This window comes from Cyrtonyx montezumae, unplaced genomic scaffold, assembly GCF_038088225.1.
Source record: "Cyrtonyx montezumae isolate F1298 unplaced genomic scaffold, pur_monq_1.0 scaffold_48, whole genome shotgun sequence".
NCBI lineage: Eukaryota > Metazoa > Chordata > Aves > Galliformes > Odontophoridae > Cyrtonyx > Cyrtonyx montezumae.
The window spans coordinates 1,672,471-1,687,516 of record NW_027072054.1 but is presented as its reverse complement, the minus strand read 5'-3'; the positions used below and the strand labels follow the sequence as shown (position 1 = coordinate 1,687,516).

At 58.7% G+C, this 15,046-nt stretch overlaps 1 protein-coding gene across 1 annotated transcript in view; it reads right to left on the bottom strand.

Annotated features, from left to right (window-relative positions):
* Positions 1 to 15,046, bottom strand: part of GPATCH8 (G-patch domain containing 8) — a 34,619-nt gene that overhangs the window by 14,735 nt on the left and 4,838 nt on the right. Inside the window, exons 2-3 of the mRNA XM_065747721.1 lie at positions 14,966 to 15,040; positions 10,067 to 10,139 (exon numbers count right to left, since the gene is read on the bottom strand). Coding sequence (XP_065603793.1) covers positions 10,067 to 10,139; positions 14,966 to 15,040 — 148 coding nt within the window. The remainder of the gene's footprint in view (positions 1 to 10,066; positions 10,140 to 14,965; positions 15,041 to 15,046) is intronic.

Genomic DNA, 15,046 nt, shown 5'->3' with positions numbered 1-15,046 from the left:
GTGTGCTGTGCTGTGTGCTGTGTGCTGTGTGCTGTGTGCTGTGCTGTGTGCTGTGCTGTGTGCTGTGTGCTGTGTGCTGTGTGCTGTGCTGTGTGCTGTGTGCTGTGCTGTGCTGTGTGCTGTGCTGTGTGCTGTGTGCTGTGCTGTGCTGTGTGCTGTGTGCTGTGTGCTGTGTGCTGTGCTGTGTGCTGTGCTGTGTGCTGTGCTGTGTGCTGTGCTGTGTGCTGTGCTGTGCTGTGTGCTGTGTGCTGTGCTGTGTGCTGTGTGCTGTGTGCTGTGTGCTGTGCTGTGCTGTGTGCTGTGTGCTGTGTGCTGTGCTGTGTGCTGTGTGCTGTGTGCTGTGCTGTGTGCTGTGTGCTGTGTGCTGTGTGCTGTGTGCTGTGCTGTGCTGTGTGCTGTGCTGTGTGCTGTGTGCTGTGTGCTGTGTGCTGTGCTGTGTGCTGTGCTGTGTGCTGTGTGCTGTGTGCTGTGCTGTGTGCTGTGTGCTGTGTGCTGTGTGCTGTGCTGTGCTGTGTGCTGTGTGCTGTGTGCTGTGTGCTGTGCTGTGTGCTGTGTGCTGTGTGCTGTGTGCTGTGTGCTGTGCTGTGCTGTGTGCTGTGTGCTGTGTGCTGTGCTGTGTGCTGTGTGCTGTGTGCTGTGTGCTGTGTGCTGTGCTGTGCTGTGTGCTGTGTGCTGTGCTGTGTGCTGTGTGCTGTGTGCTGTGTGCTGTGCTGTGTGCTGTGCTGTGTGCTGTGTGCTGTGCTGTGTGCTGTGTGCTGTGCTGTGTGCTGTGCTGTGCTGTGTGCTGTGTGCTGTGCTGTGTGCTGTGCTGTGTGTGTGCTGTGTGCTGTGTGCTGTGCTGTGTGCTGTGCTGTGTGCTGTGCTGTGTGCTGTGTGCTGTGTGCTGTGTGCTGTGCTGTGTGCTGTGTGCTGTGCTGTGCTGTGTGCTGTGCTGTGTGCTGTGTGCTGTGCTGTGCTGTGTGCTGTGTGCTGTGTGCTGTGTGCTGTGCTGTGTGCTGTGCTGTGTGCTGTGTGCTGTGCTGTGCTGTGTGCTGTGCTGTGTGCTGTGTGCTGTGCTGTGCTGTGTGCTGTGTGCTGTGCTGTGTGCTGTGCTGTGTGCTGTGCTGTGTGCTGTGCTGTGCTGTGTGCTGTGTGCTGTGCTGTGTGCTGTGTGCTGTGTGCTGTGTGCTGTGCTGTGCTGTGTGCTGTGTGCTGTGTGCTGTGCTGTGTGCTGTGTGCTGTGTGCTGTGTGCTGTGTGCTGTGCTGTGTGCTGTGTGCTGTGTGCTGTGTGCTGTGCTGTGTGCTGTGTGCTGTGCTGTGCTGTGTGCTGTGTGCTGTGTGCTGTGCTGTGTGCTGTGTGCTGTGTGCTGTGTGCTGTGTGCTGTGCTGTGTGCTGTGCTGTGCTGTGTGCTGTGCTGTGTGCTGTGTGCTGTGCTGTGTGCTGTGTGCTGTGTGCTGTGTGCTGTGTGCTGTGTGCTGTGCTGTGCTGTGCTGTGTGCTGTGTGCTGTGTGCTGTGCTGTGCTGTGTGCTGTGTGCTGTGTGCTGTGTGCTGTGCTGTGTGCTGTGTGCTGTGCTGTGTGCTGTGTGCTGTGCTGTGTGCTGTGCTGTGCTGTGTGCTGTGTGCTGTGTGCTGTGCTGTGTGCTGTGTGCTGTGCTGTGTGCTGTGTGCTGTGCTGTGTGCTGTGTGCTGTGTGCTGTGTGCTGTGTGCTGTGTGCTGTGCTGTGTGCTGTGTGCTGTGCTGTGTGCTGTGTGCTGTGTGCTGTGTGCTGTGTGCTGTGTGCTGTGCTGTGTGCTGTGTGCTGTGCTGTGTGCTGTGTGCTGTGTGCTGTGTGCTGTGTGCTGTGTGCTGTGTGCTGTGCTGTGTGCTGTGTGCTGTGTGCTGTGCTGTGTGCTGTGTGCTGTGTGCTGTGTGCTGTGTGCTGTGCTGTGTGCTGTGTGCTGTGTGCTGTGCTGTGTGCTGTGCTGTGCTGTGTGCTGTGTGCTGTGTGCTGTGTGCTGTGTGCTGTGTGCTGTGTGCTGTGCTGTGCTGTGTGCTGTGTGCTGTGTGCTGTGTGCTGTGTGCTGTGCTGTGTGCTGTGTGCTGTGTGCTGTGCTGTGTGCTGTGTGCTGTGTGCTGTGTGCTGTGTGCTGTGTGCTGTGTGCTGTGCTGTGTGCTGTGCTGTGCTGTGTGCTGTGTGCTGTGCTGTGCTGTGTGCTGTGTGCTGTGCTGTGTGCTGTGTGCTGTGTGCTGTGTGCTGTGCTGTGCTGTGTGCTGTGTGCTGTGTGCTGTGTGCTGTGTGCTGTGTGCTGTGTGCTGTGCTGTGTGCTGTGCTGTGTGCTGTGCTGTGTGCTGTGTGCTGTGCGCTGTGTGCTGTGCTGTGTGCTGTGCTGTGTGCTGTGTGCTGTGTGCTGTGCTGTGTGCTGTGCTGTGTGCTGTGTGCTGTGTGCTGTGCTGTGTGCTGTGCGCTGTGTGCTGTGCTGTGTGCTGTGCTGTGTGCTGTGCTGTGTGCTGTGCTGTGTGCTGTGTGCTGTGTGCTGTGTGCTGTGCTGTGTGCTGTGCTGTGTGCTGTGCTGTGTGCTGTGTGCTGTGCTGTGTGCTGTGCTGTGTGCTGTGTGCTGTGTGCTGTGTGCTGTGTGCTGTGCTGTGTGCTGTGTGCTGTGTGCTGTGTGCTGTGCTGTGTGCTGTGTGCTGTGTGCTGTGCTGTGTGCTGTGTGCTGTGTGCTGTGCTGTGTGCTGTGTGCTGTGTGCTGTGTGCTGTGTGCTGTGTGCTGTGCTGTGTGCTGTGCTGTGTGCTGTGCTGTGTGCTGTGTGCTGTGCTGTGTGCTGTGCTGTGTGCTGTGCTGTGTGCTGTGTGCTGTGTGCTGTGCTGTGTGCTGTGTGCTGTGTGCTGTGCTGTGTGCTGTGTGCTGTGTGCTGTGTGCTGTGTGCTGTGTGCTGTGCTGTGTGCTGTGTGCTGTGTGCTGTGCTGTGTGCTGTGTGCTGTGTGCTGTGTGCTGTGCTGTGTGCTGTGTGCTGTGCTGTGTGCTGTGTGCTGTGTGCTGTGCTGTGTGCTGTGCTGTGTGCTGTGTGCTGTGTGCTGTGTGCTGTGTGCTGTGTGCTGTGTGCTGTGCTGTGTGCTGTGCTGTGTGCTGTGCTGTGTGCTGTGTGCTGTGTGCTGTGTGCTGTGCTGTGTGCTGTGTGCTGTGCTGTGTGCTGTGTGCTGTGCTGTGCTGTGTGCTGTGCTGTGTGCTGTGTGCTGTGTGCTGTGTGCTGTGCTGTGTGCTGTGCTGTGCTGTGTGCTGTGTGCTGTGCTGTGTGCTGTGTGCTGTGTGCTGTGTGCTGTGCTGTGTGCTGTGTGCTGTGTGCTGTGCTGTGTGCTGTGCTGTGCTGTGTGCTGTGTGCTGTGCTGTGTGCTGTGTGCTGTGTGCTGTGTGCTGTGTGCTGTGCTGTGTGCTGTGTGCTGTGTGCTGTGTGCTGTGCTGTGTGCTGTGTGCTGTGTGCTGTGTGCTGTGTGCTGTGCTGTGTGCTGTGTGCTGTGTGCTGTGTGCTGTGCTGTGTGCTGTGTGCTGTGTGCTGTGTGCTGTGTGCTGTGCTGTGTGCTGTGTGCTGTGTGCTGTGTGCTGTGCTGTGCTGTGTGCTGTGTGCTGTGCTGTGTGCTGTGTGCTGTGCTGTGTGCTGTGTGCTGTGCTGTGTGCTGTGTGCTGTGCTGTGTGCTGTGTGCTGTGCTGTGTGCTGTGTGCTGTGTGCTGTGCTGTGTGCTGTGTGCTGTGTGCTGTGCTGTGCTGTGTGCTGTGCTGTGTGCTGTGCTGTGTGCTGTGTGCTGTGTGCTGTGTGCTGTGCTGTGTGCTGTGTGCTGTGCTGTGTGCTGTGTGCTGTGCTGTGTGCTGTGTGCTGTGTGCTGTGTGCTGTGTGCTGTGTGCTGTGTGCTGTGTGCTGTGTGCTGTGCTGTGTGCTGTGTGCTGTGTGCTGTGCTGTGTGCTGTGTGCTGTGTGCTGTGTGCTGTGCTGTGTGCTGTGTGCTGTGTGCTGTGCTGTGCTGTGTGCTGTGTGCTGTGCTGTGTGCTGTGTGCTGTGCTGTGTGCTGTGTGCTGTGTGCTGTGTGCTGTGCTGTGTGCTGTGTGCTGTGCTGTGTGCTGTGTGCTGTGTGCTGTGCTGTGTGCTGTGTGCTGTGTGCTGTGCTGTGTGCTGTGCTGTGTGCTGTGTGCTGTGTGCTGTGCTGTGTGCTGTGTGCTGTGTGCTGTGTGCTGTGTGCTGTGTGCTGTGCTGTGTGCTGTGTGCTGTGTGCTGTGCTGTGCTGTGTGCTGTGTGCTGTGCTGTGTGCTGTGCTGTGTGCTGTGTGCTGTGTGCTGTGTGCTGTGCTGTGTGCTGTGCTGTGCTGTGTGCTGTGTGCTGTGTGCTGTGCTGTGTGCTGTGTGCTGTGTGCTGTGCTGTGTGCTGTGTGCTGTGCTGTGTGCTGTGTGCTGTGTGCTGTGCTGTGTGCTGTGTGCTGTGTGCTGTGCTGTGTGCTGTGTGCTGTGTGCTGTGTGCTGTGTGCTGTGCTGTGTGCTGTGTGCTGTGCTGTGTGCTGTGTGCTGTGTGCTGTGTGCTGTGTGCTGTGTGCTGTGCTGTGTGCTGTGTGCTGTGCTGTGTGCTGTGTGCTGTGCTGTGTGCTGTGCTGTGTGCTGTGCGCTGTGTGCTGTGTGCTGTGTGCTGTGCTGTGTGCTGTGCTGTGTGCTGTGTGCTGTGTGCTGTGCTGTGTGCTGTGCTGTGTGCTGTGTGCTGTGTGCTGTGTGCTGTGTGCTGTGTGCTGTGTGCTGTGTGCTGTGCTGTGTGCTGTGCGCTGTGCTGTGTGCTGTGTGCTGTGCTGTGTGCTGTGCTGTGTGCTGTGTGCTGTGCTGTGTGCTGTGTGCTGTGCTGTGTGCTGTGCTGTGTGCTGTGTGCTGTGTGCTGTGTGCTGTGCTGTGTGCTGTGCTGTGTGCTGTGCTGTGTGCTGTGTGCTGTGCTGTGTGCTGTGTGCTGTGCTGTGTGCTGTGTGCTGTGCTGTGCGCTGTGTGCTGTGCTGTGTGCTGTGCTGTGTGCTGTGTGCTGTGTGCTGTGTGCTGTGTGCTGTGTGCTGTGCTGTGTGCTGTGTGCTGTGTGCTGTGTGCTGTGCTGTGTGCTGTGTGCTGTGTGCTGTGTGCTGTGTGCTGTGTGCTGTGTGCTGTGCTGTGTGCTGTGTGCTGTGTGCTGTGCTGTGCTGTGTGCTGTGTGCTGTGTGCTGTGTGCTGTGTGCTGTGCTGTGTGCTGTGCTGTGTGCTGTGCTGTGTGCTGTGCTGTGTGCTGTGTGCTGTGTGCTGTGTGCTGTGTGCTGTGTGCTGTGCTGTGTGCTGTGCTGTGTGCTGTGTGCTGTGCTGTGCTGTGTGCTGTGTGCTGTGTGCTGTGTGCTGTGCTGTGTGCTGTGCTGTGTGCTGTGTGCTGTGTGCTGTGTGCTGTGCTGTGTGCTGTGCTGTGCTGTGCTGTGTGCTGTGTGCTGTGTGCTGTGTGCTGTGCTGTGTGCTGTGCTGTGTGCTGTGCTGTGTGCTGTGCTGTGTGCTGTGTGCTGTGCTGTGTGCTGTGCTGTGTGCTGTGTGCTGTGCTGTGTGCTGTGTGCTGTGTGCTGTGCTGTGTGCTGTGTGCTGTGTGCTGTGCTGTGTGCTGTGCTGTGTGCTGTGTGCTGTGTGCTGTGCTGTGTGCTGTGCTGTGTGCTGTGTGCTGTGTGCTGTGTGCTGTGCTGTGTGCTGTGCTGTGTGCTGTGTGCTGTGCTGTGTGCTGTGTGCTGTGCTGTGTGCTGTGTGCTGTGTGCTGTGTGCTGTGCTGTGTGCTGTGCTGTGTGCTGTGTGCTGTGCTGTGTGCTGTGTGCTGTGTGCTGTGTGCTGTGTGCTGTGTGCTGTGTGCTGTGCTGTGTGCTGTGCTGTGTGCTGTGTGCTGTGTGCTGTGTGCTGTGCTGTGTGCTGTGTGCTGTGCTGTGTGCTGTGCTGTGTGCTGTGCTGTGTGCTGTGCTGTGTGCTGTGCTGTGTGCTGTGTGCTGTGTGCTGTGCTGTGCTGTGTGCTGTGTGCTGTGTGCTGTGCTGTGTGCTGTGTGCTGTGCTGTGTGCTGTGTGCTGTGCTGTGTGCTGTGTGCTGTGTGCTGTGTGCTGTGCTGTGTGCTGTGCTGTGTGCTGTGTGCTGTGCTGTGTGCTGTGTGCTGTGTGCTGTGTGCTGTGTGCTGTGTGCTGTGTGCTGTGTGCTGTGTGCTGTGTGCTGTGCTGTGTGCTGTGCTGTGTGCTGTGTGCTGTGCTGTGTGCTGTGTGCTGTGCTGTGTGCTGTGTGCTGTGTGCTGTGTGCTGTGTGCTGTGTGCTGTGTGCTGTGCTGTGTGCTGTGCTGTGTGCTGTGTGCTGTGTGCTGTGTGCTGTGTGCTGTGTGCTGTGTGCTGTGTGCTGTGTGCTGTGTGCTGTGTGCTGTGTGCTGTGCTGTGTGCTGTGCTGTGTGCTGTGCTGTGTGCTGTGTGCTGTGCTGTGTGCTGTGTGCTGTGTGCTGTGTGCTGTGTGCTGTGTGCTGTGTGCTGTGTGCTGTGTGCTGTGCTGTGTGCTGTGCTGTGTGCTGTGTGCTGTGTGCTGTGTGCTGTGTGCTGTGCTGTGTGCTGTGCTGTGTGCTGTGTGCTGTGCTGTGTGCTGTGTGCTGTGTGCTGTGTGCTGTGTGCTGTGTGCTGTGTGCTGTGTGCTGTGTGCTGTGCTGTGTGCTGTGCTGTGTGCTGTGTGCTGTGTGCTGTGTGCTGTGTGCTGTGCTGTGTGCTGTGTGCTGTGCTGTGTGCTGTGCTGTGTGCTGTGTGCTGTGCTGTGTGCTGTGTGCTGTGCTGTGTGCTGTGTGCTGTGTGCTGTGTGCTGTGCTGTGTGCTGTGCTGTGTGCTGTGTGCTGTGCTGTGTGCTGTGTGCTGTGTGCTGTGTGCTGTGTGCTGTGTGCTGTGTGCTGTGTGCTGTGTGCTGTGCTGTGTGCTGTGCTGTGTGCTGTGTGCTGTGTGCTGTGTGCTGTGCTGTGTGCTGTGTGCTGTGCTGTGTGCTGTGCTGTCCTGTGTGCTGTGTGCTGTGTGCTGTGCTGTGTGCTGTGTGCTGTGTGCTGTGCTGTGTGCTGTGCTGTGTGCTGTGTGCTGTGTGCTGTGCTGTGTGCTGTGTGCTGTGTGCTGTGCTGTGTGCTGTGCTGTGTGCTGTGTGCTGTGTGCTGTGCTGTGTGCTGTGTGCTGTGTGCTGTGCTGTGTGCTGTGTGCTGTGTGCTGTGCTGTGTGCTGTGCTGTGTGCTGTGTGCTGTGTGCTGTGCTGTGTGCTGTGCTGTGTGCTGTGCTGTGTGCTGTGTGCTGTGTGCTGTGCTGTGTGCTGTGTGCTGTGTGCTGTGCTGTGTGCTGTGTGCTGTGCTGCGCTGTGTGCTGTGTGCTGTGCTGTGTGCTGTGTGCTGTGCTGTGTGCTGTGTGCTGTGTGCTGTGTGCTGTGCTGTGTGCTGTGTGCTGTGTGCTGTGCTGTGTGCTGTGTGCTGTGCTGTGCTGTGTGCTGTGTGCTGTGCTGTGTGCTGTGTGCTGTATGCTGTGTGCTGTGCTGTGTGCTGTGTGCTGTGTGCTGTGCTGTGTGCTGTGTGCTGTGTGCTGTGTGCTGTGCTGTGTGCTGTGCTGTGTGCTGTGTGCTGTGCTGTGTGCTGTGTGCTGTGTGCTGTGTGCTGTGTGCTGTGTGCTGTGTGCTGTGCTGTGTGCTGTGTGCTGTGCTGTGCTGTGTGCTGTGTGCTGTGCTGTGTGCTGTGTGCTGTGCTGTGTGCTGTGCTGTGTGCTGTGTTGTGTGCTGTGTGCTGTGTGCTGTGCTGTGTGCTGTGCTGTGTGCTGTGCTGTGCATGCAGCAGGAGCAAAGTACTGACCCCATTGTGAGTGAGCCCTCCCGGCCCATGGCCGCACTGATCCCCATCCCCACATCCACGGCTGCTCAGGCGCGTGGCAGCGAGCCGGCCTCTCATCCCGCTCTGTGCTGGGAGCAGCACTGCTGAGCTCATCCTGTTTATCTGCACTTTCTGGCATGAGTCACAGACAAACATGAGCTTCAGACGAAGCCTGTGCTGCCTCTGCTGCTCAGTGAGAGGCAGAGCCCCGGGCAGCAGAGGAACAGAGCAGCTTCGGCAGCACAGCACGGTGAGCTGCCCTGGCAGCAGCCCTGCACAGCTCCCTGCTGCTCCCGCTGCCCTGGCTGCCGCTACGGAAGGGACGTCCGTGCCCAACGCAGCATCCCTTTGCGCACTGAGCAGGAGGCGTGCAGATAGGGCCGTGCCTCCATCTGCTGCTCCACAAGGCTGCCGGTCCCAACCCGCCCTGGCTCCTGCTGCTTCCCTCCATGGCTGCCATGCCGAGCTGCAGAGCCACAATGTCAGTGCACAACTCCTCATTTCCTCGTGGTGTTTTCCTCGGACGCGCATTGTTCTGTGTTCCCAGGGCCCCACAAACGCCTCCTTTGTGAGATCAGAGGAATTAACAAATGGAAAAACACAGTGCTGGACGAGCTGCCGGCCATTTGGTGAGCTGCTGGTGCAGCCAGGACTCTGCAATTCGAACTGAGCGTGTTTCTCTGGGCTGAGCTGCCCAGCCAGCCCTGCTGGGACCAACCTCAGCGGCACCCACAGTCACCAAAGGCAGCAAGTCGTGGCTCAGCTGTGCCAAACCCCCAGGTAACCAAGGCAGAGGGGCTGCACGAGGTCTGCAGGGGCAGAGCCAACACCTCCATGACAGCTTCACAAGGACAGCTCCCAGCTCTGCCTCCGCCCACAGCCCCGCTGAGATGGATGAAAACCAGGGGTCCTCTCCGTGCCCACCCCTCCTGGGGGCACACGGCCACCCCGCTGCTGCCAGCCTGGCAGCACTGTGCAGTAACTGCATCCACCTCCAGTACGTGTGCAGGGGGGGCCCTGCAGGCACAGCCCCTCACCAGCACAGCACTGTCCTGTGGGGAACCTCCAGGTGCACAGGAACGAGGGACAGCTCTGTAACGCTGCAGGGGCACTTGCTTTGTCCAAGGCAGCGACGTGGAAAGGAGGTGGGGTGACCTCAACAAAGCAAAGCCAGCTCTGAGGGCTCACTGCACAGCTGCTCCGCTGCCTGATGCGGGCTGCCAGGTAACGCATCACGGCCAAGAGACACGAGGTGCTCTGAGTTCTGCGCTACCGACAGCTCTCAGGCCCCAGCACAGTGCTCATGGCACAGGGGCTCTGCTTTCTCTCCTTGGCCTCTTCAGAAATCTCCACTGGATGTTTTTGATGGACACCAGTGAAAGTGGGAAGATGTTTTTGTGCTGCTCTCAGCGCACCCCAGGTGTCCTCGCGCCTCGGGCTCCTGGAGCAGGGCTCGAGCTGGATGCCACCGCTCTCTTCCTTCGGTCTGGGGACGGGTTTGGGGACAACTGACATAGAAAAGCCACGGGACAACGAAAGGAGCAGCCCCGAGCGGCGCCCAGCAGTGCTGCAGGGAGCTCACCACCAGCGGAGCTCCTCCTGGGCAGCGCGGTGCCGTGGGAGGCGGCCCTGCCCTCAGTGGGGTGGAACTCAGTGACCCCAGAGGGCCCTTCCCACACAACGCACCCCATGCGGTGGAGCAGAGGGGCACAGCAGCAGTCCCCACGGCCACCCCTCGCCCCCCACGTCGCCGGCAGCCCCAGGCAGCTGTGCTGGGCCCGGCCTTCCCTCAGCTCACCGCGCTCCCACCCCCGTGACACAAAGGGACACCCAGAGGAGGAAGCAGGCCGAGCTGTGCACCCAGACAACACCGTGCCACAGCACAACGCTGAGGGGCGACAGCCACAGCCCCGGGCACCGGCACCTTAACCACACAACTGCCAGCGAAGCCAGGCCGGGGGCAGCGAGGAGCACTAACCACAGCCCCGGCCAAGAGGTCAGAGTGCCTCAGCCAGAGAGCCCCTGCCCCCCAGCAGCCCCGCACAGCACAGGCACAGCTCTATGAGGCCGCTGTGGGGCGGGAGGACCGCTCCTCCGACTGCAGTGGGGGAGCAGCCAGCAGCCCGGCAGACCTCGGGCACACAGCCGACCCGCACCGCTCCCCAGCGACGGCGGAAAGCAAACTCACGTAGAAACGAGACGCAGAGAGGTCCGGGGGAGCCCGGCAGCGGCACTTACCCTGCAGCGACTTGCCCAGGCCCTGGCCCAGCTTCCAGCCATGTTTCTGCAGCAGGCGGTGTCCGATATTATCCTGACAGACAGAACAGAGAGAACAAACCGAAAATATTCCAATAATATATTCTTCCCTTCCCGCCGCCGCCGAAACGTGTGATGAACGAGAGATTTTCTACATAGATACGCATGCAAAAAAATGCTACTGAGAAGGCAACGTGTGCCCGAGGACAGGGAGAGACCAATGGCAAAAATTGCTGGCTGGAATTGCTCCAGGGGCCGGGGGTCGGGACGGCCGCTTTCGGATGGTGTGCTGGGCAACGTGTGTGCACCACGGTTAGAGGGGAACAACCACAACCACCAAAAATAGGAAGCAATGGGGGAGAAAAAGTGTACCGACCAAAATTGACAGTAAAAAGCATCAAATCAAGCTACTGAGACAATCACATCCATCACCTAGACAGCACCGCTTCAGAGTTTGGCCGAGATGTACGACGTGTTTAGTTGGCTTTGTTTGCGTGTCAGGATTTAGAGAACCCAGAAAGCTGTCAGTGCAGCACTGCCCCACCACTAGGAACCAAAACGCAATCAGAGCACAATCCAGGCTACACTTGATTGGGTTTTAGATACGTAGATATATATATATCAACTAGCATGCAGCCAATATTAAACTGAAAAAACAGTGAGGTTAGTAAAAAAAACAAGGAAACCAATCAAATAAAATGAGCTCAAGCACAGACTGGGTGATGCACCACATGGGAACTGACAGAACACTGAGGTGTTAGAGTGAAACAGGCCTAGCGGTAATTAACAGCGAGGAACCATTAGTGCATGGGGGAACAAGGAGCAGAATGTCTCATCTTCCCGGGACAAGGCTGGCTCGGAGGGGCGGAGCAGGACCGGCAGCAATTAAGGGCTGGCTTTTAATTGGGGGGCTTGGCGCCGTGGGGCGGCTCGAGGGGGGATGAGACATTGTGCTGACTGCGCTGTCAGGGACGCACCAGAGAGCGGACAGATGGAGCGGGACGCGATTCCAAAAGCAGTGCAGGTGGAGTGAAAGCATTTCCATACGAACCTGGCTTTAAAAACTGGGCTGTCAAAAGAACAGTTAAATGTAACACAAAGTAAGAAACTGTCCAATCACTAATGGTCGTTTTTCTTTTGCTTTGTTTTCAATTCACTGCTTGCAAGTAATGTATTTATTAAAGAAGAGTGAAAGCATAAAATAAATTCAACAAGTCAAGACCAGCTGGAGATTCAAGAGCGGCGTGTTGTGACTGACACGGTGAGGGGGAGACGGATGTTAAGGGGAGAAAAGAAAGATTTACAAAGGGTTATACACAGGAGCACCACTCTTCCAACACCACTCAAGAGGACGGCCGCCCTCGCCGGGCGCTGCGTGGGGCCCTCCCCCACTGCCCCCCGCCCCACACACCGCACTCGGGCACAGCACGGGCTCTCGTGCAGGGATGCGGCGCTCACACACTGTGCTTCCTGCAGCACCTGGAGCTGCTGCTGCCCCTGAGCCGTGCTGGTGCTGCAGGGACACGAGGGCCGCTGGAGCCGTGCTGGTGCTGCAGGGACACGAGGGCCGCTGGAGGAAGGCAGCCCGCCCTGCGTGCCCCCCTGCCGCGCGGGGCTGCCCCGCCACAGCACTGCAGGAGTCGCTGTCTGTGCGGGTGAGGAGCATCAGGGCCTTTGTTTCTACGTGGGGACGGGACCTCTGCGCCTCACAGAGCAGAGGGGTGCGGCCCGTGCTCAGCCCTGCTGGCGAGCTGTGCTCGGGGCCCAGCAAGGCCGCCCTCCCCAGGGGGACACACTGCAGCCTGGACCCGGCCAGCAGGGAAAGGCACCACCACCGAGATCTGCCCCCGAACTGGGAGGGGTTGAGGGTGGGGCGGCCGGCGAGTGAAGCGGAGCGGCCGTGCACAGGGCCCCGCCAGCTCCGGGAACCATCCGCCTCTTGAGTGGGTTGTAAGCCGTGCTGACTGTGTATGCGGGGACCAGAAGCGAGGAGTGGATGCTCCGGGGTGAACCCATGCAAACGAGAGGTTGAGAAGAGTCCCGAAACAAAACCTAGAGCTCACTACGGATGACACAATGAAGACCAGAGAGAAAAGCCAAATAGTAATGCTACACCATTCAGCTTCAAGAAGCACGTTATTTATAGCGCTGTCCACACGTGGCTGCTGCTAAATGTCAAACCAGCAGCCTCTCCCAGTTACACTTTGGAACCAGTGGAGTCCACAGATCGGTACAGGTGGTGCAGCCAAAGGCAGCCAGCGAGGCACGGCCGGGCAGCACCACTGCTGCCACGAGCAGCGCCAGCGGGAGGGCACCGAGCAGGGCGGGCGGCGGGCACCACGGGCTCACAGCAATGGCAGCGGGTAAGGGGCTGGAGTAAGCTGAGTGAGGGAACAGGGCTTCTGGGAGACGCCCTCTGAACACCCGAGCCCAGTGCACGCGAGCGTGTCACAGCCAACACAGCACCTCGTTAATGCTGCACGGGGGCTCCGGTGCTCAGCGACAAGCAGCAGCACTGACACCACCACTGTGCGAGTGTGCGAGTGTGTGTGTGGTGCCTTTCAGAGTGGCACAAAGGGCACTGTCACTTGTGGGGGAAGTGAAAACATCGCTCTCGTGGCTATGAAGAGTGCATTGATAGGAAATACTTTCAATTTGATAATGGAGAATAGCTTCTGGCAGAGGGCTACGGGCGACCCTGCAGCCGTCCGCACCGCGTGCCCGGGGCCGCGCGTGACGCCGTGGACGTCCGTGTCCTGAGCACAGCAGGACTGCCCCATCAGCACCGGCGTGCGAGCTGCGGGCTTCAGCATTGTAAGGATCTGTAGACTCCCAGGGCTACGCTTCAGCCACCTCCGAGTTGCATGCTGTAGCAGTACGGTCAGCACCTCTCAACAGATAATGCTGCAGAGATGGATCTCCCCATGGCGCTCCTCCTGAAGGCAGAGGAGCAGCAAGCTGCCTTCCTCCCGGCAGGGAAACCTCTCCTCCCAGCGCCCTAACTCGCTCACTTCAGAAGCACGTGGGCCATTACGAGGGTGGGAAACATCATTTTCACTGGCAGCAGGAAAGCTTAAGCGTTCCTCTTGCTCCCCCACCTGCACGTTGGAAGGCAACGGCCAACAGCACTGCAAACAAAGCCAGCGTGAGGGCAGAGATGGGCCGTGTCTGAGGGCGCCCTGCAGAGCCAGGCCTGCTCCCAGGGACAGAAGCAGGCACACATGGCACAGCCCGCTGCCCGCGCCACCAACAGCCTGCACAGGGAGGGCAATTTCACCATAGGGCCAAAGCGAGTGTGTGGATCCCACCCGGAACCGTGAACAGCAACGACGTCGCCCCGTGGGGATGGCAGCACAGCACCACGTTACTGCTGGGGTTGGAAGGGACCCTTAGGGGCCACACAGCCCAACTCCCCGCGGCGAGCAGGGCATTAAATACTAAAGCTGCCGCTTCATTCTGAGCTTCCTGCTGCAGTTCCTCACTCATCAAACCTCACGCTTTGGCCGCGTGCACACAGCCCGAGGCACGCCGTGCCCGTGTGCTGCCGGCCCTCAGTGCTGCTGCAGGCAGCACTCCTCGGGGACGCAGGGAGACCCCTCCTGCCCCTCTGTCTGGGGAAAGGCCTTCAGAAATCAGACCTGCACACCAGGCCGCCCTCTGCATTTCTTTGTCAGGGCCGGCGTGCAACGCGCCGCACACACGAGCGCTTCCTCTTCTCTCTGCATCTCAGTCCAAGCCCCGTGCCACAGCACCAGGTCGAGGTATTCAGGACAACGCTGAATACAACTCCCATCTCTGCAGCATTATCTCATGCGTCATCGATTACTGCCATGCCTAAATCTAGCATCATGCCAGCACATAAGACAGGAGGTACTATATGCAGTGTTCACTGGACCAGAAGAACAGAAATAAGAAAGGGGAAAGGAAACCCTAGAGAAGAAATTAAAAAAGGCAGACCGTGCAATACAAACCAGATCAGGGCTGCTTAGCTAATATGGGCCAACTGCTGCGGAAGAAAAACGTCGAACACCCCAAGTTGTGTAAATTCTGGTAAACATCTAAACACGCACACAAACACACACGACACCGACCTACACACGAATGAGGACACACACCGACCTCTCGCTAACACCAAACGCCTTTAAGTGGGCACGGACGGGGGGGACCTCAGCAGCTCAGTTTCTCAGCTGGGAAAGGGAACACTTGGAAGGCTCCACCCTCCACCGGAGCCCTGCGCGCCCTGGAGCTCCGCTACCACCCCTCCTCTCCTCTCCTCTCCTCCCGCTGCTGCACTCACTGAGGCTGCGGAGCTGAGGCTGGGGGCCAAACCCATGGGTGAGGGCGGCTCTGCTGGCGGAGACAGAACTTAAAGAGCTCCAGAAAGCTTCAAACGGGAAAACTACACCGAGCTGAGGCCTTCCCCATCTTATGGCTGCGCTCTCCGCGCTTAATTTAAAGGAAAAAAATAAGAAACAAAAAGCCACAACACACACAAAAACAACGCTCTGAAATCCTCGCCGCAGTTTCGGACCCGTGGGGAAGGTCTGCTTCCTGCTGCCAATGGCACTGCAGCCCACAGTGAGCAAAACCACGGACCCAGAGGAGCGAGAGGCACTGCGCTGCAAGACCCCCCGAGCCCTGCGTCGGAATTCAAAGGACTGAAACCCCTGGCGGCTGTACGCGAGCTCTCAGTTCTGACACATGGCAGCAGACTTGGATTTAAGCGTTACCTACGGCCTGAGGACTGCTTGCAGCTGGAAGCCCTGGCCCACACAAGCTCTGCATGCAGCTCGCCCTGCGCTGGCAGCCCCGGCCAGGAGCCCCTCCTGCCCACAGCAACGCGTGCTCGGGGCCGGCTGGGCCGGGCGGGCGCAGCCTTACCGATTCGATGGGCTTGTCCAGGGACGCCTGCTCGATCTCCAGGTGCCCTTCCTCATACTGATCGAAGTGGTTGCCCTGCGG